The sequence below is a fragment of the Erpetoichthys calabaricus genome, chromosome 3 (assembly GCF_900747795.2).
Source record: "Erpetoichthys calabaricus chromosome 3, fErpCal1.3, whole genome shotgun sequence".
Taxonomy (NCBI): domain Eukaryota; kingdom Metazoa; phylum Chordata; class Cladistia; order Polypteriformes; family Polypteridae; genus Erpetoichthys; species Erpetoichthys calabaricus.
In genome coordinates, this window is record NC_041396.2 from 234516327 (window position 1) to 234543422 (window position 27096).

Genomic DNA, 27096 nt, shown 5'->3' on the forward strand with positions numbered 1-27096 from the left:
GTTTTTACTGTACACATACGACGAGCTAATCAAACCTTTGGTCAACTGTTGAACTGTACAATTTGGTAATTAAAAAACAACAAAAAAACCCCAACAATTTGAATTAAATGATTTTATTGGTAAAACCACACAGCCCAATGAAGAACTAACAAATAAAGTTTTTCAGTTCAAGATTTTGGTAAACCAGAGCCTATTCAGGCAGTACCAGGTACAAGAAATTAGAATTAGCTGTGCTAACTGCTGAGTGAAAATGCTATCTGTTGAAAGTGACATTCAAATTGTTTTATTTTTAAATTAAACCACTCTCTCTGATAAGCTCACAGTACCGTGCAGTTTAAAAATGGAATGCCTGCATGGAGACTTAATATGGGCATTCATGCTTCTCAAAATCACGATAAATGGAGCCAACTTCTTATGGTCAAATACAATTAATTCAAGTCACAAACTAATACACCACAAACTAAAATGTAATAGAAATCCAAACAAAAATGCCTCATAGAACATCATCATCATGTTGGTATATGTATATATTGAATAATATAGTATTTCTTCTAATATGGTTCTTAAATACCAGTAATAATAATATTTAAGTAACTAGAAAGTGCCATGGTGGCACAATGTCTTCGTAACTTCAGATTCCTAGTCCAGGCACTGCTTCTGTGGAATTTTGACATTCTCCCCATGTTTTTCTCTGGGTATTCCGGATTCTAAAATATGCATGTTATTTTAACTGACACTTTGCTTGGTAAGAGTGTGTGTGTGTATATGTGTAAGTGAAAGTGTTCTGTGGTGCACTGAAGCTCCACTTGTAATCAGTTCTCATTATTTGTCCATTACTGATGGAAAAGGCTCTCACTCTCCATAATACTAAACTGCATAAGTGAGTTAGTAAACAGAAAGGATAAGCGTGTGTATGAAAGAGAATGTGAATCTATTAAGATAAGGACAACTGACAACAAAAGGTTAACAGTTGTTTGTTTCGTTCAGCCACCACACTGAGCGCCAGTGGGAGTGTCAATGTGAACTCTCCTTTCTATAAATCAGGCTGCCAACTGCAGAGAAAATAATCTGAAGAATTTCAGCCTAATGGAAGCCTTTTATTTACAACCGCAACCCACAGTTTGGAATGGAAATACTTCTGGCAGTACTTCTCTCGAAAAAAAAAATCAAATAACCACCATTAGTGTTTTTGTTTATTTATTTTCAGCCTGCTTTGTGATTCTTACTGTGTCTGGAAATCTGATAGTCATTATTTCTATTTCTCATTTTAAACAACTCCATACTCCAAGTAACGTTTTGGTGCTGTCTCTTGCTGTTGCGGATTTCTTCATAGGGATCTTTTCATTCCCTTTTCTAGCAATCAAGACCATTGAAAATTGCTGGAATTTTGGTGATATCTTTTGCTTTGTGTATAATTTGATTGGGCTTTCACTGACTTCAGTATCTATTAGCAATTTGGTTTTTATTGCGGTTGATCGTTACTTTGCTGTTTGCGATCCTTTACTGTATTCAACTAAAATAACTGTTTATGTTGCTTCTGTTTTCACAGCTATTAGCTGGCTCTTCTCTTTGTTGTACACATTAATAATTTTAAATTTGAATGAAATCGGCACCCTAGGAGGAGATGAGGGTTGTCGAAATGACTGCTTTGTTATATTCAGTGCTAATTTTGTAATAATTGATTTGTTAGTCACATTTATTATGCCTTATTCTCTGATGATTTCTCTGTATTTAAATATTTTCATAGTAGCAAGAAGACATGCAAGAGCGATCAGGTCAATGGAGCAAAATCAAAACTGCATGGTAGGAATTAAAAAAAATATTTCTACAAAATCAGAAAGAAAAGCAGCTAAAACATTAGGAATTGTAATGGCTGTTTTTGTCTTTTGCTGGGTACCGTATTATATCTGCTACCTCATAGACTCATTTCTAAACATTTCTGCGCCTGCTGTAGTAAAGAATGTTCTTGTATGGCTGGCTTATTTTAATTCTAGCTTGAACCCTGTTATTTATGCATTCTTTTATCCCTGGTTCCAAAAATCTTTAAAGCTTATTGTTACATGTGAGATATTTGCTCCCGCCTCTTCTCTGATAAATTTGTTTGTAGACTCTTAATAAAAATGTCTGAATATTTCTAACCATATTCATATTTTACATTTGCATCTGTTGTGAATTTTTTTCAGTTTCATAAAAATCTCTGTTATGGCTGAAATGATTTAGGAAATCTTTTCATAGAAAGAACTACGAGAAGTATATATGATTAAATGAATACCTATATATGATACATTGAACTATGGTTGTCATATTGATGCTGGCTTCCTACAATAAACACATAAATCTTTCAAAACAGAAATACATATTTTTTTAGGAATGGCAATTACATCTAGCCAATGTACAATAGTAGGAGCCCTTATGGGTTTATTTAAAAAACCTGCACCACCTTTGCTAGGTGGAGACAGACCATCACTTTCTGAAAAACAAGTGAAGATGTTATTTCCCCAGAGGACTCTGACTCAGCTACACTACGGTCATTATTACTTTTAAGACAATTTGTTCCTTGTTTTGCTAAATGTGTTAAGTCAGAGACATTTCAAGACAAGCAGTCTTACTGCTGAAGTATGTCTGGAGTGTTATAGATTTGAGTAAGTTTTAAATATATCCACATTATGTTCAAAAATAGAACTGGTAAGCATTACCAGTAAATCTTTTCGTTTATATAACTGCTGAAACAGGCTTAACACTAGAATCACCCAAGGCCTACGAAAAAACTCGTAAATCCGGCACACCTTAAATCCCTTCACACGTCTCCGTCAGCGTCTTTTGTCCTGTAAATGTGTCAGTCAAGTAGTTCGATCCTAACTGCCTCCTGTATTTACTGTTTTCAGTAGTGAGCTGCTCTTATTGTTAATATTATACAGGGTGGGCCATAAGTTTCCATACATAGGAAAATAATGGTATTCACGTGCTTCAATGGTTAGATCAGCAATTTCCCGATGCTTGGATTGGTCACCGTGGTCCTGTGGAATGGCCTCCCAGATCCCCAGATCTCACCCCACTTGACATTTATCTTTGGGGGCATTTGAAGGCCATGGTGTATCAGGAAAAGATACGAAACATAAATCATCTTAGGGGGCAACGTATCACCAACGCCATTACAAGCATAACTCCAGCTGTGCTAATACGTGTTCATCAGCAGTGGCGGACATGTATTGAAATGTGTTTTCAAAACAATGGCAGTCACGTAGAGCATATTATATAAATACAAATATTTTTTCATAAAAAATGTTTATTTTCCTATGTATGGAAACTTGTGGCCCACCCTGTACAATAAACATATACATCTGGTTTGTGTCTGTAACAGCCGGTGTACATTTATAGTAAAAGTTAGCATTTTTTTCGCGATCACAATACATACTACCGACCCCCCACCCAGGGATCTGACGCTGTTAGTTTTTATTTGAAACTAGGAATAACTGTAGATGTGAGTGTGTTTTGAGACAATGGAACTGAACATTCTCTGATCTGGAGGGATAAAAGCTGACACACAAACGCTGGTGAATCTGCCTTCTTCGTCACTTCTCACCGCCACTTTAATTTTGTTTATTCAGTTTTATTGAGTGTTCCTGCTGACGCTGAATTAGTATGCACCTTATGGTCCATGATGTCAAAGACACACTGACAAAAAACAAAGACATAGGTATATATGATATTTAGGATTATTCATTTTATGACCTGTATAGTACATTTTGGAAAACATTACGGCACGGATGCAACACTATTCATATTCATTCGCATGCCTTCTTGCGCTTGTAATCAGTGACCACTTTTTTTTCCCCCCCGATCTTGCCAGTTCCCACATGTTGCTTATGGTGCTGTTTCTTTTGTACTCCAGGACATGCAGAGAAAAGAATAGTACAGAGAGGTCAGTTCCGCACTATATGCAATCATCAGATTCAAATGTTAACAGTTCCCATACACCCAAGGACCGTCCTTTCTACGTTTACGAAATGTGAACCTGTTGCAATGTACACACTTCTCTCTGCGCTGTGTTACTATTACACTGAAGGGGCTGGGGAAGCGGTGGTATTGGAACAGAAGCTTGTCGATGTTGCATCCTCTTTTGCTTTATCCTTCACCTTTTCTTGTAAGAAGTGATGACGAAGTTCCTCTGCAAGGTGAGCAAAGAACACTCTTTTTATCTCAGTGGCCCCCGTGCATGCCTTGTACAGTTAATGTGCGATGATCGCCACCAAGTCAAGCGTGTTAAACCACACAGCAACCGGCCACCTATGTGCTATTACTCACACTGAATAAGCTCACACCTTCTGGTGCACGATGTCAATGCAGCACCGGGCAAAATAAAAAGAAATGAATATCCATCCATTTTCCAACCCGCTGAATCCGAACACAGGGAGCCAATCCCAGCCAACACAGGGCACAAGGCAGGAACCAATCCTGGGCAGGGTGCCAACCCACCGCAGGACACACACCAAGCACACACTAGGGCCAATTTAGAATCGCCAATCCACCTAACCTGCACGTCTTTGGACTGTGGGAGGAAACCGGAGCACCTGGAGGAAACCCACGCAGACACGGGGAGAACATGCAAACTTCACGCAGGGAGGACCCGGGAAGCGAACCCAGGTCTCCTAACTCTGAGGCAGCAGTGCTACCCACTGCGCCACTCCACACCAGCTGACATACATCAAATATTCTCCTTTTATTGCAAACAAAAGCATTTGACAAGTTTTAAATTAAGGACAATTTATACCAAAAATGATATGCTTTTTAGTTACTAATAGTCTAAGACATAAATGAAAAAAAAGAAATGAACCTCAAGTAGATCATTTTTAAAGTTAATAAGTGTTCCTTCATTGTTTTGTTCAATTCTGGTGTTGCATAGCTAACAAATAACAGTAGTATTAACTTTATTCTTTTGTGTCTTAACAAAAGGCTAGAACAAACTATTTTCAATGCAAAAAAAAAGAAAAAAATTCTAAAACATACTTAAGGGAAATAAATCATTTCAGAATAACACAGTACAACTTTCTTATTCAATGAAGGAAAGGGTACTCTGCACAAAACAGTAGCTACTGGCATAGAGAGCAACAATTAATTTCTTGCATTAAAAGTTACCAAATTTGGCATATCATAATATAGACAAGATCTTTATAGAAAAAAATGGTACCACAAAAGAGCAACCATCATTAATTGAAATATATCAAAACTTTAAAAAATTGTTACAAATCAGTGATTATGATTTGTCTTCAGTTTATAAGACCAATCCTGTTGCATGCTGATTGTAAAGTGCTAAATGTGACCTCAACTACCTACAAAATGAGTTTGAATAAATTATCCAATATGACAAATTTTATTTTCGTCCTTGCATATGCTTCAGGGTCTTCCTTATTACTCCATAAAACTGCTTTTCCTATCGAACCTTGTCTATTTGTTCTTAACTTCTGTGATATAGTTCTGATTGCTCCAACTAAGAATATGGTGCCGTTCAGTCTTTACGTATAAAATAAGTGCACTCCTCCAAGTCTGCATATATCATTTTGTCTTAAGAAACTATCATCAAAATATCTGAGTCAAATTTCACTATTTTTCATTCTTACATGAACTTAAAGTTCTTAACGTTCTTAAAGCATGGGTATGCATCCAGGCTCTTTACAGCCAGCCAGTTCTCTTGCACTTTTAGTATTAGTCTTGAATTTTATTTGCACTGAATTCCATTTAAATATGTCTGTGGTTGAACTTACATGTTCTGTGGGTCCTTCCTTCTGACTGCATTGTGATGTTCATGTATATGTGTGGCAAGTGTTTTTCATGTGAAACGTAGCTATCCAGTAGAACATGCAAATCGTAAATAAGACTTTATGACCAACACCCTCCAAACCCCACGTCATCAACCCCCCCAAATCCACCTATCCTCTCCTCTTTATTTCCTGTATATTGCCTTGGATTCTTGTAAGTCTAATCATGTTCCTCTAATGGTGATTCCTGATAGTAATCAAAAGATAAGGAATAAAAAAACTTTTAAGATACGTGATGACTATGTCTCTGGGCTGGCCTTAGAACGCCTCGGGATTCCCCCCGGAAGAGCTAGTAGAAGAGGCCGGGGAGAGGGAAATCTGGGCATCTCTACTGAAGCTGCTGACCCCAATCTCGGATAAGCGGAAGAGGATGGATGGATAGATGGATGGATGGAAGATATGTAATTCATTTGCTCCCTTTGTGGATTTCCAGCTACAAATGTGCAAACCATATCACAGACCTTCACCTCAAATATATATATACACCAGTAACGGCGCACTGCATGATAACGTGCAGTGAATACACTTGACTTGAGCATTCATAGTTTTCATACTCTTTCTCTGTACGTTTAGCATTCGTTTGCTCAAAGGTTGATGCACTTGCTGCTTCCTGAGCAGCTCTTCTTTTTTCCACCCTTGTGGCCCGCTTCTTCTCTTTTTTCGCGTTAAAACTGATTAAGTCAGTGTTTGTGTTGTAATTACTTAGTACGTTTTTCCTTAATTTTTCACTTTATCTGGCACTTAAGTTTTCACTCTGCCTCAAGAAGGATTTAAGAGTTAGGGGAAGTGACGGCAAAGGTAGTAGGGATGAGAACGGCACCTGTATGCATGTGGCGCACAGCCGCCCTCCTGGCCGCTGCCGAGAGTTGATTCTACAATAAAATAAAATAGAAATAAAAAGAGGAATAATCTTGGAGGTCAAGTAGACATCACGTAGTATATGTGTACCAAATTTCAGGTCAATAGATCAAACAGTTTATGAGCTACAGGTGATTTAAAGTCCTGGACAGACAAACGAATAGCCATGGTAGTGTATTATATATAAAGATACATATATATATTAGTCATACATTTTCTCAAGAGGGTTGCCTTCCAGGCTCACCTTAGGCATGTGGTACCACCCCTGAATGAGAGGGGGTGCTGTCACCAACAGTCCTATCTTTTCCCCTTACAGCATCAAGAAACCACCCACTGATAGTAATGTATCCTGAGAAGCCCTGCTCCTCCCAGTCCAGATGATATAAAAGGAGACTTCCTTGGAAGACGGCATCACATTTTTGGACTTGAGTGCGCAACTGTCTGAAGCTCTTCTTCAGCCTGACCTTTGTAGAAATGCTGCTAGAAGGCAAGAAGAGGCTACTGAAAGAAAAGAGGCTTCTAGAAAGAGAAGAGGAGGATGGCATCATGTAATAGTGGTTAGAGGGAGCTCTGTGAACATTTTTGGTCAAGAGGAAAAGTCAGTGAAGGACAGGAGCATGACATGCATACTAGTGAAATAAATAAAAATTTGAGAACATAACACCCATTGGCATGACAAACAGCACGTTATATTTTTGATCATATTGTTGAGATAGTGTGAGAGCGAGTCTCACTTACAGACTTTTTGTGCTTGGCTGTTGATTTATGTCCTCAGAGTTTTTAATGAAAACAGTAAGACTTGGATGATGAGGCTGTTTAGGTTATATGAGGGCTGGGTTGGGAACAGGTTGTTTGCCCTTTATACGTCACTTTAATTTCTCAGCCTTTTTACATCTTCTTCCAGTGCTACCTAACCTGTCAATAATCTCTTGGAATATGAGGGGCCCGGGTCTGAATTCCAGAAAATGCAACATGCTTGATTATCATTTTGCATAAAATGGCAGATACTGGATTTATTCTAGAAACTAAAATGAGGGTGTTACAAGACTCTGTAACAGGCACTTGTTTTGTGGCCACCTCTGTTTCTTTGTCTTCTAGAAAGCATGTCTTTGTTTACAAACCAAACTTTAGGACTCATAGTCAAATAATAACCAAAGCCTTATGTGGGTTTCTTGCAATTTACTTCTAAGAACCTGTTGCAATGTATGAACTATGAGTTTGCTGTGGAATGGGTGAAAATGCATTCATGAACTCTTTACTTTATAAATCACACGTCCCACTGCCCCACATAGTCCATACTCACCTGCTGTTCATGCACATTTTTTAAAGATTTGAATCTCACTGACACTTTCAAATTGATTAATCCCTCTGCCAAGATGTACTACTCCATTTGCTATCACTTGCACTCCAGAATTAACTACATGCTAATCTATAGGGCACTTCACAATAAGCTATGCCTCAGACATTACTTAGGCCTACTGACAAAATCCTAAAATTAGAAAATCATCTCTCACCAATTGAGGATGCTTGCTTTAAGGTGATGGATCCAGACTACAAACTTACAATATGCTTAACCATAATCATGTTTGACAATATGCTTGGAGGGCAAGACCTACTAGGCAGATTGTGATGAAGTTAAGAAGAAACATGTATATGTTGTGACAGATGGCCGGGGCCCATGCCTGGCTGGGACACCCCTTCACCACATCTGTCAGGGGTACAAGGGTGGAAAGCCCAGTATCACCCCCTGGACGCTAGATGGCAGCCTCCCTGGGTTGCAGTGGTGCCTCTGTCTCCCCCAGGGTTCATGGGGGTTGGAGTTCTGTGCAGCTCTGTGGGGTTCCGCAGGCACCGCCAGGGGGTGGCCCCTTTTGGGCACTGGTTTTGCTTTACCCAGAAGTGCAGCCGGCTGTCACCAATCAACCACCTGGAGCACTTCTGGGTACCCAATAAAAGGAGTCGTGTGGAAGGAGGACAAAGCTGTGGAGGAGTGGTGGTGCCAAGAGGAAGAAAGTGCTTGGTATATTTGTATACTGTGCTTGGGACTGTGTTGTGGCTGGAGGGATTACGGGGAAGACGTGCCCTCCAGCTGAAGATAAATAAACAGTTATTTTATTTTACCCGTGCATCCCTTGTGACTCTGTGTCGGATCGGGCACTATATATACGTCCTTCTTACAATGTATATATATATACAGTAGATAGACTCTCTATATATAAAATCCTAAGCCTAAAAGTACAGCGATTTTATGTGACAGCCCATGTCTTCATTGTTAATAGACAGAATAGTTTCAACCATACATAATGATGGAGTATTCGAACATTTGGACAGGTTCCTTTAAACAAAAGTTTCCAACTTTCATACAGCACAGAACATTCTAATGTTTGACTTAATCTTTCTGTTTTTCTCTTAGATTTTAGATGAAACTAAGTGGGGTAAAATTTAAATGAGCAGTAGATTTAGCACAGTGTGCCAAGGACATCTAGTGAACACTGTAGATACAGGAAAAACCAAGATACTGATATACTGTATATTAAATTTAACCAATTCTTTGAATTGAATGAAATGAAACGTTTTTGAAAATCTATTCAAAACGTATACATGTTATTAAAAATTTGGAAACAGATTATAGGCCATTAATGCAAAGAGAATGAAAAATAGGCCAAAAGTACAAACATGAAAAAGCTATATCTGAGCTATAATTCTGTGTGTAAGGTTAGACATACAGTATCTTTTAAATTCTTAAGCTGTCATTAAGTATTTTCTGAAGTACCACAAAAAGTGCATCAACAGACTGGGAGAGAGGACTTGTTTCATGTTCGGGATTAGTTCCTATTTTGTGCCTAAAGCTACTGGGAAAAACCGCAGGACTTTGTAGGCCTGAATTCGGTAAAGCTGATTTGAGAATAATCAACTTCTTTAATATTCACCAGTTTGTTTTTTTAAAGATCAAAGCATACAAGCAACAAAACCATCATCAGCCCAAACTATAAGTGCTATAATTTCATCTGTGTATGTGTGAATTGATTTTACACAAAAAAGTAAACATTGCAATAAACAAAATCAGTGTTAAAAATAGTTTGCAGAGTTACACTGGTTCACCTACAGTTTAGACATTTGCATACTAGCCATATGCTGAAACCAGTTAGTGAGCACAACATCACCACATCTTCACAGACTGAGGTGGGATAATGTGAACCATAAAACTCACCAGGTGGTTTTGGGATCCTTTCCAAAAATTACAATAGACATAAAACGTGAATAATATTTAGCTTTGTCCTAGTAATAGTTGTAATAGATGGTACACATGGACTGATATCCCAGCCAGGGTTAAGCAGGGACACTTACCCGGCTAGGAGATGTTGTCTGGTGGATATTCTCTCCCCAATAAGCAAGACTGCAGAATACCCGGTCTTCGGTACCCAATCAGATACCCACAGGGCATGCTGGGAACTGGAGTCCTGGAGTACAGCCCTGTTGGGTTCCTTGGGTGCTACCAGTGGTTGCTGCAAGGGTTTACAATCCCAAATTCATGGGGCTTCCACCAGACTCGCAAGTGATACCAATGGACCATTTCCTAGCACCGGATGTACTCCAATGTTTGAGATAAAAGGAGACACTCCACCTCACCTCAGCAAGTCAGAGTTGGGAGGCAGCAGGTGACACTCAACTGGACGTGGAAGAGAGAAGTTTAATTGTTTTGTGTGATTATTGGCTGTGCTTAATTATATAACAAATTTGGTGGAGTAAAAACCCATTATTTGAACCTGTGACTGTGTTGGGTATTATTGGGGCTGGCGTTTGGTGGTGCCCCCTACTGGATACATAATCTAAGAGAGTTCTAGTTGCATTAAAGGAATGTGTTTTCTAAAATAACATATTATGCGTAACATTTTCCTTGTCAAGCATTTCTGAGTAAGGTCACAGTCAAAAACAATCAAGAGAACAAAACTATTTAATATCCTCAAAAAATCTGAAGAAAAATAATGTATAAAAACACAGATGCAGAAACAGATGGAACATGTTTTATTGTGTCTCAAAATGGCCATTCAAATTTTTAAAGCTAGAAACCACAGATTTTTGATGTGTCAAATGAAACCCAGAAGCACTCCCATAAGTAACTCATTGTTTATTGGCATACAAGTATTACAGAGAATTGTCTGTAGTATATTATACAGGGGCAATATTTATGAAATACTTGGTAACAAAAATGCGACATAAAAATAAGGCTGCCCAGAGGTGAATAAAATGTTAGAAATAACTGAGCAAGCATAATACAATTTTGTATTTTTTAAACATAAAACTGTAGAACAATGCAAGCTGCATTTTTAGGACAACTTTACATAATATTGAATTTTGCATACAAACAATTTAATTTTTTTATTATAAAAATGTTCTACAATATATACATGTCTGGTCAATGCAAATAAAAATAGAGTACAAAGACAAATGTGAAAAAGAACATCCAAACTTTGTAGACACAATAGCAAGACTAAACCCTTTGGATATTATGTAGTTACTAATGTCAAGGATGCTGTACAAAATTTATAATTTTGCAGTTCATATACACATTATTGTTTGGAACAACAAAGATGCAATCTGTAAGATGTTCCAAACTGAAATGTCTGATTTAAAGGCTAAAATAACAGTAAAGCAAAATCAAGTACTTGCCAATATCACACTGAAGACACTACAAAAACAATGTTCAATATTTCATCTTCACCAATGATAAAGACCTTGCCAGTGACTAACAATGAATTAAAAACAAATTGAACTGCGCTGTGTCCTGTATTACTTACTAAAAAATAAATTTTCTTAATTCTCAGAAATACACTCTAGACCTAGAGATGCTTCTTTATGGAAATAAAAAATATGAACACAATAGTGTGCAGTTCTCCCAAACAAAAAGGATATAAAGAAGAGCTCGGCAGAGACTCCTCAGCGCATCCTTTCTGTAAGGCTCCATCCATTCATTTTCAGGCCTGCTTGTACAGTTCAGGCTCACAGTGCTGTAAAGCTGGTCAGATGACTTGCAGCACCAGACACTGTGATTGGTGGGTACAATTAACCATAGGGAATGCTGGGATTAGTCTGTGAACGGCCTCCATGCACTTCACAGAGGAGGGCAGCATGGCATTCTCCTATATATATTTCTCTACACTGTAAGATTGTGGTAACAATCACTACAAAATCCATTATGTGCAGGTTAAACATCGTTTTATCAATTTTATAGGCAGCAGGATAAACAAATTCCCCAGAACCAATATGGGACAAAGGTTTCTTCATATTTCCTCATTTTTATTATTCACATTATTCACTTTTATTTACCTGTGCCTCCTGACAGTTTTAGCATTTTACCTGACAGATTCATAACGTAGTGAATCAAATTCATTAAACTGAAATGACCTTTAAGTTAAGGTAAACAAAAAGTTCAACAAGGAAACCATCGTTCTGACTCAATGCACTACACAGCAGAACTAATGTTTTTAAATACTGTTAAATATTTTTTTAAATACATGGTAAGTACTGTACCAGACATAAACTTTACAAAAATTCAAACCTAAAAGAATCAGTCAAGAGAAAGGAAAGAAAATCTATGCTCAAAATAACATTTGTGGCTGTAAGTTGTACACACAAGTTATTGTGTTTGAAACACATCTAAAGTTTAAAAGGCGCTGCAGTTTCAATGTAACCATTATGACCACACTTTAGGTAAAGACAAATATTGTGAATGCAAGCAAATTCTGAGCCAACTGCTCTTCTTAGGTGGTCTTAAAACTAGAGGAACATTTCAATGATAACTGTCTGCTAAAATGTGGAAGGCTTTCCCTAGACTCTTCTGTTATCTTATATATCATGTTTTGATTCCTTCTTCTCACTCTGCATCTTCTCATTGTACTTCATCTAAGGCAGGGGTGTCCAAATCCAGTCCTGGTGAGCCACAGTGGCTGCAGGTTTTTATTCTAACCATCTTCTTAATTAGTGATCTGTTTTTAGCAGCCAAACAATAATGTCACACAACGGGCCGTCACATGACCAGCTAACCACAGTATCTGAAATAAAGTGAGGTGGAGGTCTTAGTAAGTTAAACCTGCTCAGGTCACTAAAACATTGTAATGGTGTTCTTAGAAAAAACAGAAAATCAACAGTTTTGGAAATGTCTGCTGTGGCAGAATGAGAGCAGCAACAAGCCATGGAATTAAATATCGGGCTTAATTAGCAGCAAGAATTAGCTTCTCATTAAGAAAGTGATTGGAGTGAAATTGGCTTGAGTTTGAAGCCCCGATTTAGCTGGTCATCTTTTGGCTTGTTTCATGTCTCATTTCTGTTTGGCTGCCATTTAATGAAGAAACAAATCAATTCAGAGGACAGAATCTTTAAAAACAGGGATATTAAAATGAAGGGAAAAGGAGTTAATTAGCAGTGAAAACTGCTCGCTGATTAGGAAAAGGGTTAGAATGAAAACCTGCAGCCACTGCGGCCCTCCAGGACCGGAGTTGAACACCCCTGATCTACGGCTTAATGTAGAGTCAATAGGAGCTGTGCTGAAGTGAATACAATCAAAGGTCATTTCCCCAAGTGGAACAAAAGACAAAGGATGGTTAGGTGAAGAATTGCTATGTCATGGCTCAGTGGGTGCAAAAGATGATGTGGTTGGGCGTGGTGATGGATGACATGAGAAGAATGTGGCTCTCTGAAAGGATGTGTGGGCCTGCAGAGAGAGATAGAAAAAGATTTGGGGGGTTCTGGCCAAGCTGGGTAAACTAAGAAAGTGTCAGTTAAACTGTTGATGTCAATGATGTTGAGTAAACTGTCTAATCATTTCATTTTCAAGAAGTTGTTTACTGCGGATAGCTGAGATGGGAATAAAGATCAGAATATTTAGGTCATTTACCCCTAATTGGTGTGTATGAGCAGGCTGAAAATTAATACTCATAAGCCCAATTCACAACTTATGCTGAGTTGTTATTACGGCTCTTACTGAAGTCATTGCTTCAGCAAAAATTTAAAAAATCAATTAACAATATAACAGCCATCTAATATTTAATGACTGATATTCTGCGAAAAAAGTAAAATTTTGCAAAATTAAGATCAGCAGTATGTTCAGACCCAGTTTGAGAATTACTGCTTATTTCAAGAGTGTCAGCAACATTTTTCTGACATAAAGCAGTCTTCTTAACAACAGATTTTTCTCCATGATCATTTCTGAATGACACCCCAAAACAGTGCTGTCTAGTATGTATAAAAGCAATAGGCTACTATTACAAAAGCACACATCGTGTTCTTCACATTGCCTGCCAGCAATATAATTTTGTATCTAATAGGTTTCTCTATTAAAAAGAAGAAATGACAAAATATTTAATATTAATATATTGGATTATCTACATTTATAACAACAGTTTGACACATCATATATTTACAGAATAAAGAACATCAAGAAATAAAGTGCCATCTCTTTAAGAGAATACTATCTTAGTTTCGATAGAATTATAATTCACATTTCCATAGAAATACATGTCACAAAGGCTTCTTTCTAAAGTCAAGAATTGTCCTCCACAACTTGCACAGTACTCCACCTCTGAAAAAGAAAGACAACAGAAACATTTCAAAGTGGATGAAAACACTATTGAGATACCAGGTAAAACGTAAAGTAAAACCAGGTAGCCCTCCCTTTTGGCACACATACCCGCTTTTGGTTGTGGGCAGGCAAAGTAGGCACAAGGCTGGAATGCACAATGTATGGCATAACATTTTATCTGCAGTAGGTATTTGACACATTACTAAGTTCTTGAAGTACAGTAATCCCTCGCTATATCGCGCTTCGCCTTTCGCGGCTTCACTCTATCGCGGATTTTATATGTAAGCATATTTAAATATATATCACGGATTTTTTGCTGGTTCGCGGATTTCTGCGGACAATGGGTCTTTTAATTTCTGGTACATGCTTCCTCAGTTGGTTTGCCCAGTTGATTTCATACAAGGGACGCTATTGGCAGAAGGCTGAGAAGCTACCCAACTTACTTTTCTCTCTCTCTCTCTTGTGCTGACTTTCTCTGATCCTGACGTAGGGGGATTGAGCAGGGGGGCTGTTCGCACACCTAGACGATACGGACGCTCGTCTAAAAATGCTGAAAGATTATCTTCACATTGCTACCTTCTGTGCAGCTGCTTCCTGAAGCGACATGCTGCATGGTGCTTCGCATACTTAAAAGCTCGAAGGGCACGTATTGATTTTCGATTGTTTGTTTTTCCCTGTCTCTCTCTATCTCTCTCTCTCTCTTTCTCTGCTCCTGACGGAGGGGGTGTGAGCAGCCGCCTTCAACAGCTTTGTGCTGCGGTGCTTCGCATACTTAAAAGCCAAACAGCACTATTGATTTGTTTGCTTTCCTCTGTCTTTATGACAGTCTCTCTCTCTGATGCGCACTCCTTTGAAGAGGAAGATATGTTTGCATTCTTTTAATTGTGAGACGGAACTGTCATCTCTGTCTTGTCATGGAGCACAGTTTAAACTTTTGAAAAAGAGACAAATGTTTGTTTGCAGTGTTTGAATAACGTTCCTGTCTCTCTACAACCTCCTGTGTTTCTGCGCAAATCTGTGACCCAAGCATGACAATATAAAAATAACCATACAAACATATGGTTTCTACTTCGCGGATTTTCTTATTTCGCGGGTGGCTCTGGAACGCAACCCCCGCGATGGAGGAGGGATTACTGTAATATAGTTGCAAAAAATAAGTGACAGAAAGGCACAAAACAATGGGCAGTCTTGTTAAAGCAAAATGTCTACAGGGATGTCAAAGAAAGGTCCCTTTTAGACTGCCTGCTGCTCTTCATTCATAGAAATGCTTTACAAAGGCTTTTACTATCATGTCAGACTTTAAAACATAAGACACCAGGTTGAGTCATTAGTGAGGAATTCATATTTTGATTTGGACCAAATTACATATTCTAAAAGACATTCAGATATCTGTTGTGTAGGAATTGCCAGAAAACCGAAATTCTTATTCCTCACACTCAGACTCTTTAATTTTATATTTGTAACAACTATTACCAACTATTTGACCTTTAATCTTTTAATTCAGTTACTGAACATTGGAAATCAATTGGTACATTTTCTACCATTACTGTAAATGTACATTAGGAATCATAAGTAATTTAATGCTACGCCCACTTTCTGCATGAAGCAGAAGGCAGCTGATAGAATAGATAATAACCTTCAAGTCAATATTTATGTCTATTGTGAACATTCACAGATGAGATGTCCTCTACAGTATGTCTGAAAGACAGAATCATTTTATTTTAAATAATTTAAACTACCCTTTAAATAGCCTCATCAATGAGCCTATTGTTTGATTAGAGCATGACAGTCAGAACAAAAAGTAAAATAACCAAACTAAAGGGTTAAATACCTTAAATGTAAACCTTTGAGGTCATCTCTTGTAACATGATGAAGAATATCAGTCAAAGTGTAATCTTCTGCCAAAAACTAGGAAAACCCAATACATCAATTACAAGATGTTTAAATGGTTAAAATAAAACAAAATATTTCTGTGCTATTTTGCTATTAAACACTTACAGTACATTTCCTGAAGGATAGTCATTTCACAAGTCTAAAATGACTACCATAAGCTTGCTTATCAATATCCATCCATCCATCCATCCATTATCCAACCCGCTATATCCTAACACAGGGTCATGGGGGTCTGCTGGAGCCAATCCCAGCCAACACAGGGCATAAGGCAGGAAACAAACCCCGGGCAGGGTGCCAGCCCACCGCAGGGCACACATACAAACACACACCCACACACCAAGCACACACCAGGGACAATTTAGAATCGCCAATTCACCTAACCTGCATGTCTTTGGACTGTGGGAGGAAACCGGAGCGCCCGGAGGAAACCCATGCAGACACAGGGAGAACATGCAAACTCCACGCAGGGAGGACCCGTGAAGCGAACCCAGGTCTCCTTATTGAATTGAATATTATTGAATATTATTGAACTTAATGTCTTGTTCACACTGTCTCTTGGAACCTTAGGTGCTAACACTGCAAAGCTGCTATGAGAATTTTATGAAATCTACCAATTCAACTTTTGAGAAATAAGGTGAAATAAACAAATAAATCTAAATAAAGACCCTGCAAAGTAACAAGCTAGTGGGCAGTGTGCTAGAAAATAGTACCGAAGGTTTGAGCTTCACAACATTAAAGAGGAAACTAGCATAAAGAATAGAACTTAATAGCGACATCCCGAAAAACAATGATGAATTGTGTGAGTGGTGAGGGCAAATTTTGAAAGAAATTTTTATTGTTAATGTTTAATTTGTTTTCCCTTAGTTGTTTGGTTTACATTTAAGTCCACCGCTTTGAAGTGTAGTAGGCGGCAGTGCCTGGATCAATGAGTGTTTTGGCACAAACTGAGCTCAAGACCTTACCAAATTCTCAAGACATAAATTTGGCTCTTGAATCAGAAGATATAGGGTTCAGAAGCATGATAAATATAATACTGTATCTGTAGTGGAAGCATATATATGCTTATTCCACTTTCAGAAATGCCAGAAAAAGAAAAAAAACTATTTGTTAATATTGCTGGATCCAATGTCAAGCTGTTTTGTTTTATAGAATTAAATGAAGTCAATGTGTACTATATTTCAGTAAATGCTATTATTTGAACCTTGCATGCTTTGGGTCATTTTTGATCCACCACCATTGACTTTAATGAATTTTCAATTGTTTGTTCACAACCTATAAAGATATCCTAAATACACAATGTAAAGCTTACCTGTAATTGCTTTTATTTACATTTGTTAGTTTTATTTAATTTTTGAAGATGTCCCCGGATAGTGCTGCTGTCTCAGATCTCCACTAACCCAGGTCTGTTTACCAACTCAATTACAATTCGTGTGGAGTCTGTATACTCTTTTCATATCCTCAAGTGTTTTCTTAGGGTACTCTGACTGCCACATTCTAAATATGCACGTGTTTAGTTAATTTCTTTCTGTAAATTGTCTGGTGTATGTGGCTACATGCTGGATCTTTGTAATTGACTGTGATCTGTCCAGGTTTGATTCTTTCCTTGTTCCCTACCCAGGTAGTGAAAGAAGGAAATAGATGTTTGCTGTTTGCTTTACAAAGTAAAATGATAGACATGAGTAATATTGTTTCAGCTGCAACCAACAGGCAATATATCATGGAGGTAATTATTTGTATCATGGGATCAAAATAATAAATATAAAAATAAAAAGTTCCCAAATTATGTTGCTTCACCACTATTTTGTTTTAATGGAAAGCTGTACCTGTTAATTTTTGTTCTAAAATGCCAAATCTAATATAACATGTATGGATTACTTACAATGTATACCATTGTCTAAACACAATTTATTTTAATATAGATTTATTTGGTGTAATTCTACATCTTTACTAATAGTACACATACATAATTATGTGAATTGTGGAAAACAATATTTTATTATGCAAGCACAAATAAAACAAAGTGCAGGAATCCTCACCCGATCTATTGTGTCCTGATCTGCATTGTGCTCTTGCAGCCATTTTATAAGTTCTGGATCTCCAGAGCGCAACCAATGTTGCTGTGAAACAGCAGGCACATCTGTATGAAAAATTAAAAAACAATTTTAAAAAATCTGTAATTTTTTAGCTGAGTTAATACAGCAAACAATTAAGCACAGCATTGTGTATTCTTTTAGCTAGACACAAAGTGAAGGAAAAACTTTAATATCACAATTTTTCATTTGGTCTTTACTTTACGACCTAATACAAAAATGTGCAAGCAAAATTAATTGAATTAATTAGAATGGAAATTGAACTATTTGCCTAGAGACAGAAATTATACAATAAAGCTCTTACTTATGGGCTGTGATTTAATTCTTAGAAGTTTAATTTCTTGATCTCGCTCTTCAATGACCTGATGAAGAAAATTTTGATACTCCTTCTCCTTTTCAAGAAGCTCCTCCAGCAATCTTAAAGATAGCACAGGTAAAAATTAGGGTTTAATAAAAAACTTTATAACCAGTTTACATACAGATAACATATACTTTTATTAGATATTTATGTTCATTAGCTGAAGGCTCAGGACTAATTAATCAATTATTCTATTTTGCTTATAACTAGGAGCACTATTTCAGAATGAAAACATACACCGACATGTATTTATTTGAGATGGCTTTAAAGAAAATGAATTACAATTAATTTAATAACCATACATTTTTATACATACATACAGTAAAACCTTGATTATATGTCACTCGATTAACTGTCAGTCTCTATTAACCGTCAGTGAAAAAAAAAAAAAAAAAAAGCATTGCACACGCCAACGTCATGACTGTGTCTACTGCTGCACAATACACTGTGAGTTCTGAACATTGGAACAACTCTTCCTTTTGCCAACACGTCGTGTTTTTCCCCAGCACCAGCATTTTGAAACTAAAGTGTAAGTTACATACCTTCAGCTTTAACAGTGTTTTGTACCTTTTCTCTTTTGTTATAATTAAGCTACTATACATTGTTATGGCCAGTAAACATATGTGTGTGGTGTTGGAATTGTCACGAAAAATAAAAATTATTAAATGTTTGTGAAATGGCAAAAGCACTTCAAAGTATTACTTCAATTTACGGAGTAGGAAGAACAACATTGAACGATATAAAACGTGATGCAGACAAAATTTAAAAATGTGTTGAAACCACTGACGGTAATGTTATTCTGTATTAATTTTTCTGCATTGTCATTTTCTTTTAAAATTTCGTTATATTATGTTTTGTTAATATATAGTGCTGTGCAGGCAGCTTGTGATAGATAGATAGATAGATAGATAGATAGATAGATAGATAGATAGATAGATAGATGTTAGGGCCTTTTTGTAACTACTAAATAGCCCATTTGTAACCTACAGGGAACATTTGTAACTCTAGTAGGGACATTTTGTAACTTTAAGGCACATTTGTACCACAGCACAGGGAACATTTGTAACTTGTAGGGCCTTTTTGTAACACAAGTCAGGCTTTTAAGTAACATGCCAAAAAAAGGGTAATTTTGTAACACAAAAAGGTGATTGTTTTTAAAATATTTTTCTGTTTATATTCGTTTTGACCATTAATCTTAACCTTAGTAGGTTCCTGGTTTTAGCACATTGTTTGTTGAAAGGCTATAGCACCATAATACTTCATGCTGGATACACTACCGTTTTAATAAACAGATAGATGTGAATTTTTTAAACTATACAGACATATTTAAATTTTATACTGAATCATTAATGTCATTCCTGCATCCTCTCCTTCTTTCCTTTTCTCTTCACTGCCAAGATAAGATGAGGTGGACTGTTAGGCCGAGCTCTAATCCTGATGGATTGTTGTTCAGGTCTTGATGTCTGATACATGAGCTGAGATCTGAGGCTTTCAAATTTTAAAAGTCAGTGTGTTTTGCTGGTAAATTCTATGTTGTATTTGTGCATTTTTGTGATCGAAGGGCACACCTGCAAACATCCTGAAGTCTCACAAAGACAGGGCTGATTTGACAGAATTGGTGTATTTCTGCTTTTTAAAAATGTTGTTGCTTAAGTAATTTCAATTTGTTCTAAAGGTAAATTTTGCTTCCCCTCTGAGGCTTGCGGGAAGATGCAATTTCAGGAAAGAGAAATTTGTCAGGAGGATTAGGTCACTACAAAAACATTAATAATGATTAACAATATTGTAGTTTTATGTGAAAAGTAGGAAATCAAAGGCCTAGTAACTTAATGTGAGCTTTATAAAAAGTAAAAATTAATATAAGGAATCCTAGCAATAACGATTGATTGCTAACAAGGTATGAAGGTTTTCTTATTAACGAACAGTAAAGTGTCAGTGGCCTAACACAATTCTGATTTGTGTCTCGAGTTGTTTCTGCTCCTCTCTAAGGCCCCACCACACGACCAGTGTGACTGCTTTATGTATGTAGCACTCCACTGGGACTAAGACTAAATAGTTTTAAATGCAAAAAAGTGAATAAGAGAGAAAAAATAATACAAAAACACAATTCAGGAAAAAATATTTTTATTGAACAGAATATTACAACTATAAATGTCAGTGTAGTTTTTTTATTAAACAAAACAGTATTTCATTCAAAATGCAATAATGAATCAGTGAAATAAACATTTTCAAAATAACAGTAACAAACTCTGACCAAATGTTAAATCCATACATTCAGTTGACAGCTTGTGATTCTGAAGTACTCCACGTTTGTGTTTCTGCCTTCATATTTTATTCTTGTCAGACTGAGTGATCTGAAACTTCTCTGCCATCTCCCCTCCTTCAGGGCAGCTGCCTCAAGCTTTCTTCACCATCTCTTGTACTATTGGGCCCGATGCCATGATGTGGTGGCACTTCTCCATTATCACACTGCCCTTTATGGTGTTGTTTCTGGGGGTGCTGCTTTTCTGATGTAGAAGGGGGGTCTCTAACTGTCCTCCACACTCTTTCTTTGAGGGATTCGCTCTCGTACAGAAGATGATTCTCTTGACATGGAGAGCTAGATGTTTGCTCACAGGAGATCTCTTTCCTCAGCTGATCACAGATTTTTCTCTCCAGTCTGTGTTACTGTTTGGTTTTGACCCAAGAAGTTCTCCTCCATAGTTTACTTTCTAGAAGCCAAAAGAAAAAACAATTTCAAATTATTGTTTAAAATATTGATTGCTGTTAATACAATAACACAGGCCTAATGCCACAAAATTAATTTATATATGGTTTTATAATATATTAGAGACAATTGTTACATTCCTTAAATATTATATCTTTATTTGTGTGCAATCAAAGGCGATTCCCTAATTTGTGTTTTATTCTTTGCCATTGACACCACAGCCATACTGAGTTGATTCTACTAACCTGTGCAAATTGTGGTTCCCAAACTCTGAAGCTGTGTCTCCCACAAGAATACAGTATCTGAAAACATCAATTAGATATATTGTTAATTTTCTGTTCTTTCCATTTCCTGACAAATTAAAGAATGTGTGAAATTTAAATTATTTTATTTGTTCATCCACTCATTTACAGAACCTGCTTATCCAAGTTTACAATCACAGTCATTTTGACTTGTACAATGTAACATCTAAACATTTTTCTTAATGTATTGTAAAAAATGTGATTTGGTTTAAAGATCGATTTCTCTCTTTCATTAAAAAGTGTACAGAATGAGCCCATCTTGGCCCTGCTCTTCTACAAGGCCAGCATGCTCTCTAATCAGAGGATCATCTTTACATTGTCTGACCTCTGAATTTCATGATTTTACAGTCGTATGTTGTTAGTTCGGAATGAACCTGTCATCTTTAAAGTTTGTATTCTAATACGTTAACTCATTAACATACTTGTTATGTTGTTTGTACTCACTACATTTTCAGTAGTTGTTTTGTATTGAAAGGCTTCAGGTCTAACTAAGATTTTGTATTCTTGTGGGTTACTTCATTGATTGTTTATCTGAATTTGACAGACCCCATTGCTGTATACAGTAACTCTCACAAAGCAATCATGTCATCCATCCATTTAACCATCCACTTTCTAAATCAGGACAAGGTTGCAGGTAGCAGGAGCCTATCCCAGCAAGCAAGGACTAGAGGCAGGAACAGCATCTATTCAGTTCACACACACACACACACATGCACACACACACACACACACACACACACACCAGGGCCAGTCTAGTATTGGCAAATACACCTAACCTGCATGTCTTTGGATTGTGGGGGAGAAGCACCTGGGGAAACACAGGGAGAACATGCAGCCTCCACGCAGGGAGGACCTGTGATGAGAATTCTGGTCTCTGCACTGCCACTGTGGCACCGAGCTGAACAATCATGCCATCCAGAAGGATTAAAGAAACTGCACAAAATATGTTAGCGTGGAAAAGCATGAATTACAATTAAGTAGAATCCTCAAATTAAATGCATATTTTGTTTAACTATAGAAAGAAAAAGAAAAAAAAACTTTTGTTTCTATGCTCAAGATTTATATCAGAAGCTTTTTCATATTTAACTGAATTATTTAAATATTTTCATATGCCTTTTCTGTAAGGCTTTATTACCTGCAATTCCACAGAACCACTAAGCGATTTAATTAGAGAATTCATTTTTCTATAATGAATATCATCAGATGGCAGAGTGACTCAGTGGTGCTGCTCCTGCCTCATAACAAGGAGACCAAGGTTTATGTCCCAAGTGCCCTGCACAGAGTTTGCATGTTCTCTCCATGTTCATGTGGATTTACTCCCACAGTCTAAACACATGCAGGTTAGGTGGGTGGGTAACACTAAACTGGCCCTGATGTGTGTGTGTGTGTGTGTGTGAGGAAGAGAGAGTGTGCCTGTGTGTGTTCATTCACCCTGTGAAGGACTGGCATAGGCTTCAGCTGTCCCCTGTCCTATATAAGTCGGTTAGGAAGGTGGCTGGATAGAAAAATTGATTAGTATTGGATTTTGTTATAGCTTTACTGTATGCTTCAAATGCATATATTTCTGCATTTTTAAACAGTGCACTGTTATTAATGAGACCATAGGAAGCAGGTTAAGTAAAAGAATGAAAGGACAATTAATTGATTAATTAGTTCACATCACAATGTATCTTAATTATATAATACATTACTTGCACAAGTTAAATATGTACCAAAAAAAAAACACTTAAGCAATGTACAGAAAGCACAAAATGTGAATAATCTTACCTTATATATGATGTCAAAGATCAGTGAAGCTTCCAAGTTTTCGCAGGTCTTCATCCAGTGTGCTTGAAAACTCGCAGCAGCGGTCATTTCATTCACTTCCGGATAGCAAGATTAACACGCCCATCTCTATTTAATAAGATGCTAACGGAAAAAATCACGTTTGTTATATATATATATAATGAATATTATTTATAGGTGAAAAAGCTCCATTTCTCGATGTCCAAGCAAGGCTCTTCATACCTGAAATCCATTTCTCTGCATATCAAAACTATCAGTTTATATTTCATATAGTGACTTATATTTATTATTAAAATAAAATAAAAAAAATATTCGTGCACGACCATTATGTAAAAACAAATTGCTTCTGTAAAACAAAGCAGTAAAAATAAGAGACATTTAAAATCAACAGGCAAAAATATCCACTCATTACACATATCACGTAATATTCTAAAACGGATTAAATATTAAAATCATGTACAGTATAGTACAACGGTAACGGAAAAAATTGAACCATCTAGCGGGTGCTACACCAGGCGCTGAGCGCTTTATAAACACGTCCCAACATGTATTATCTCTTGCGAGTTTTTGATGAAGTGCCGCTAGAAAAAAAAATAGAACCATCTAGGGGGCGCTCCACCGGGAAATGAGCGCTCATAAAGCCGTCTCAACATGCATTATCACTTGCGAGTTTTTGCTGAAGTGCCGCTACTTTAATGAATTGTTTTCTGCTCACCACGGACCATCAAAACGATCAGGACGTTCAGAGACACTTATGTACTTATACATAAACGACACCCAGCTGTTAAAAACTGATCAGTTATTCCAAAATATGCTTAATTAAGAATAGAAAACACAAATGCTCCCGAAAGTATTTTTTTGCTTTCTGAGCAGATAAAAGAAGATAATTACGATTTAAAAAGGAAAGATGGTACATCAAAACACCCTGTTTCAAATACTAAAGGTTATTAAGCGTCACCATTAATTCAATCGCGATTTATTATAGATTTAAATGTGGACCATTAGTAACTGGAGCAGTTAAAATAAAAAAATATTAATAACTTTAAAAATATAAAACCAAATTACACAATACTTTGCACATGTTTTGATACAAGCATTTAACACATTTTTTGAAAAAATCAGCGCGATCGGTCATGTGGATCAAGAGTAAAATCAAATCTAAATTCAAACACCTTTTCCACTTCAAGCTGGATGACAGGTCGACCTGATGGCTTATGCTGTTCAGGGCATTTTTTGGAGGATCATGATCGGCAATTTGGGAGGTTGTTACAGACTTAGATAATGATGTGTCATTAATAAAACGTGTGTCTTCCGCGAGATAACTGAAACTTTTTTACTTTTATCTTTTTTTCTGACAGAATCAACGGGTAGGGCTACTTTGTACCAGGAGCGAGAAAAACATGCAGTTTTAAAAAAAACAAACAAACTGTTCAACAAAAAAATATGGGAATATTGAAAAGCAGAGATGAATTAATACAAATGGCACAAAATCCATCATAAAACATCATTTTTGTTTTTTTAGGAGCCCAAAAGAGAGATCGGTTCAAATGTTCCTGACGAAGCATCTATAGATAGATAGATAGATAGATAGATAGATACTTTATTAATCCCAAGGACAGCAGAAGTTAGGAAAAAAGGAAGGTGCGGCGAAAGGAAGTTTTGAATAGGGAGTCAGATAACAATAAGTAGGAGTGTTTGCTGTATAGCAAGAGACAGAACGTGAGTAACAAGAGATAATTATTGGTAGGGAAAGCTTTCTTTTATTGTTTTGGAGATTTGCTTTGTAACACAGATAATGGAGTATAAGACAGGGCACTGTTTGTTACAGACTCCCAATGAAACGTAGAAAACTCCAGTACCTCTGAGTTGTACTTGTTTATTACGCTGGTCATTACAATATTACATAAATGAATTCATTTTGTTATTACTATATTATATTTTGTTAATATACTTTTTTTTGTAAATAAATACGACTATTCGGTAAACGTATCTACTGTGTATTATTTTTAAAGTAACTATTCTTTTACCCATCTTTTCTATTATCCATCATGGCCTCAGTCCCGACCCCTGATGGATAACCAAGGTTTTACTGTATATACAGTATAATATATATATATATATATATATATATATATATATATATATATATATATATAAATATATATATATATATATATATATATATACACAATAAGCTGTTGTTAATAAATAATTTCATGTATGCATCATGGCTGCTTATGTTGTAGATGCTTAGGGATTATTTTTCCCTCAACTGATGTTTTGCTCTATTAATGTGTATAGTAGATATGTAGAGTTAAGGGTTTAAAAAGGGTCAGCTTTAAAAAAAAAGGAATATTAAAAAAAAACACTTTATTTACTTTTTCAAATAAGGCTGAGAACTTTATTTAGTCTTAAGACAAAACCAGAGTAAATCAAACTTTGCACATTGTGCAATTAAGACTGAGACAACTGATTCTAAGATGTCAGTAAACTTGTTTCAAACTGTTTATCAACTAACAGTTTGGTGTATCTGTCATGAATAAAAACACACAATGTCATTGCATTCTGAAGGTACAAAACAAAAGTTTACATTATTTTTGAGTGTACTATATATATAGTAATGCATAACTCTTAAAATCTGAACCTATACAGATATGTACAAAGTGGACATTTAAGCTAAATACTAACATTTTCAATTGTTTATATAATTAGACCAATATAATGCTTAGGTTAATATACTGTATACCGATCAGCCACAACATTAAAACAACTTCCCTAATATTGCTGAATCCTTTAGGAACAAATTGGAAAAGTCAACTGATGTTTAATATTGCCTCTTGATAGGTTTTCAAAAAAAGCATGGTATGGCTCAGGTTTAGTGAAGTTCTACTAATAATATTTGAATGTGATTTTTTCCCTGCCTATCCCAGTAGGTTATTTTTAGCAGTACACAAAATGACCACTTGGAAAGCCCAATGCTTTGCTTTCATTATTAAAAGTCCTATCTACTATATTCATTTATTTTCTTAACTAGATTTATCCAAAGACGCTAGAGAATTTCATTAACAACAGTGGCACAAGGAAGAAAACAACACTTGACAGAGAACGAATCTATCCCAAACTTACTCACAGAGAGCTAATTTAATGCTGCCTCTCATCATGAACATAAGGAAAACATGTGTATACCACACAGTGACAAGTCATGGTTCAAAATCTAGACCCACCAAGTTACCGCCTCAAGCTACATTAAAAAATTAATTCTTAAAGTGTTCAGTGACAATACAAATGGTGCAAACATCTCTGCTGGGAAATGATTTGTGCGGTTATGTAAACCATTCTTTCCTCATATGCTAAATTCTTTTCATATACACTGATCAGCCACAACATTAAAAACCACCTGCCTAATACTGCGCAGGTCATCCTCATGCCAAACGCTCTGACCCATTGAAGCATGGGCTCCATAAAACTTCTGTCCTGAGGTATTTGGCACCAAAACATTAGCAGCAGATCCTTTAACTCCTGTAAGTTGTGAGGTGGAGCCTCCATAGATTGAACTTGTTTTTCCAGTTCATCACACAGATGCTTGATCGGATTGAGATCTGGGGAATTTGGAGTCCAAGTCAACACCTTGAGCATTCCTACCCCTAAATAATTCCTGAACAATTTTTACAGTGTGGCAGGACGCATTATCCTGCTGAAAGAAAACAC

The 27096-nt window shown here is 36.6% G+C and overlaps 2 protein-coding genes across 2 annotated transcripts in view; one reads left to right on the plus strand and one right to left on the minus strand.

Moving 5' to 3' along the window:
* The first annotated feature begins 1086 nt into the window (after positions 1–1086).
* Positions 1087–2135, plus strand: LOC114649432 (trace amine-associated receptor 13c-like). Its single transcript, XM_028798922.2, has one exon. The coding sequence runs from the start codon at positions 1087–1089 to the stop codon at positions 2113–2115; it is 1029 nt and encodes a 342-aa protein (XP_028654755.2). The 3' UTR covers positions 2116–2135.
* Positions 2136–10792: 8657 nt separating this feature from the next.
* The window catches only part of map3k5 (mitogen-activated protein kinase kinase kinase 5), a 179915-nt gene continuing 163611 nt past the window's right edge, over positions 10793–27096 (minus strand). Inside the window, exons 27-30 of the mRNA XM_028797905.2 lie at positions 18541–18653; positions 18183–18283; positions 16085–16161; positions 10793–14253 (exon numbers count right to left, since the gene is read on the minus strand). Of these exons, the coding sequence (XP_028653738.1) occupies positions 14193–14253; positions 16085–16161; positions 18183–18283; positions 18541–18653 (352 nt within the window). The 3' untranslated portion in view covers positions 10793–14192. The remainder of the gene's footprint in view (positions 14254–16084; positions 16162–18182; positions 18284–18540; positions 18654–27096) is intronic.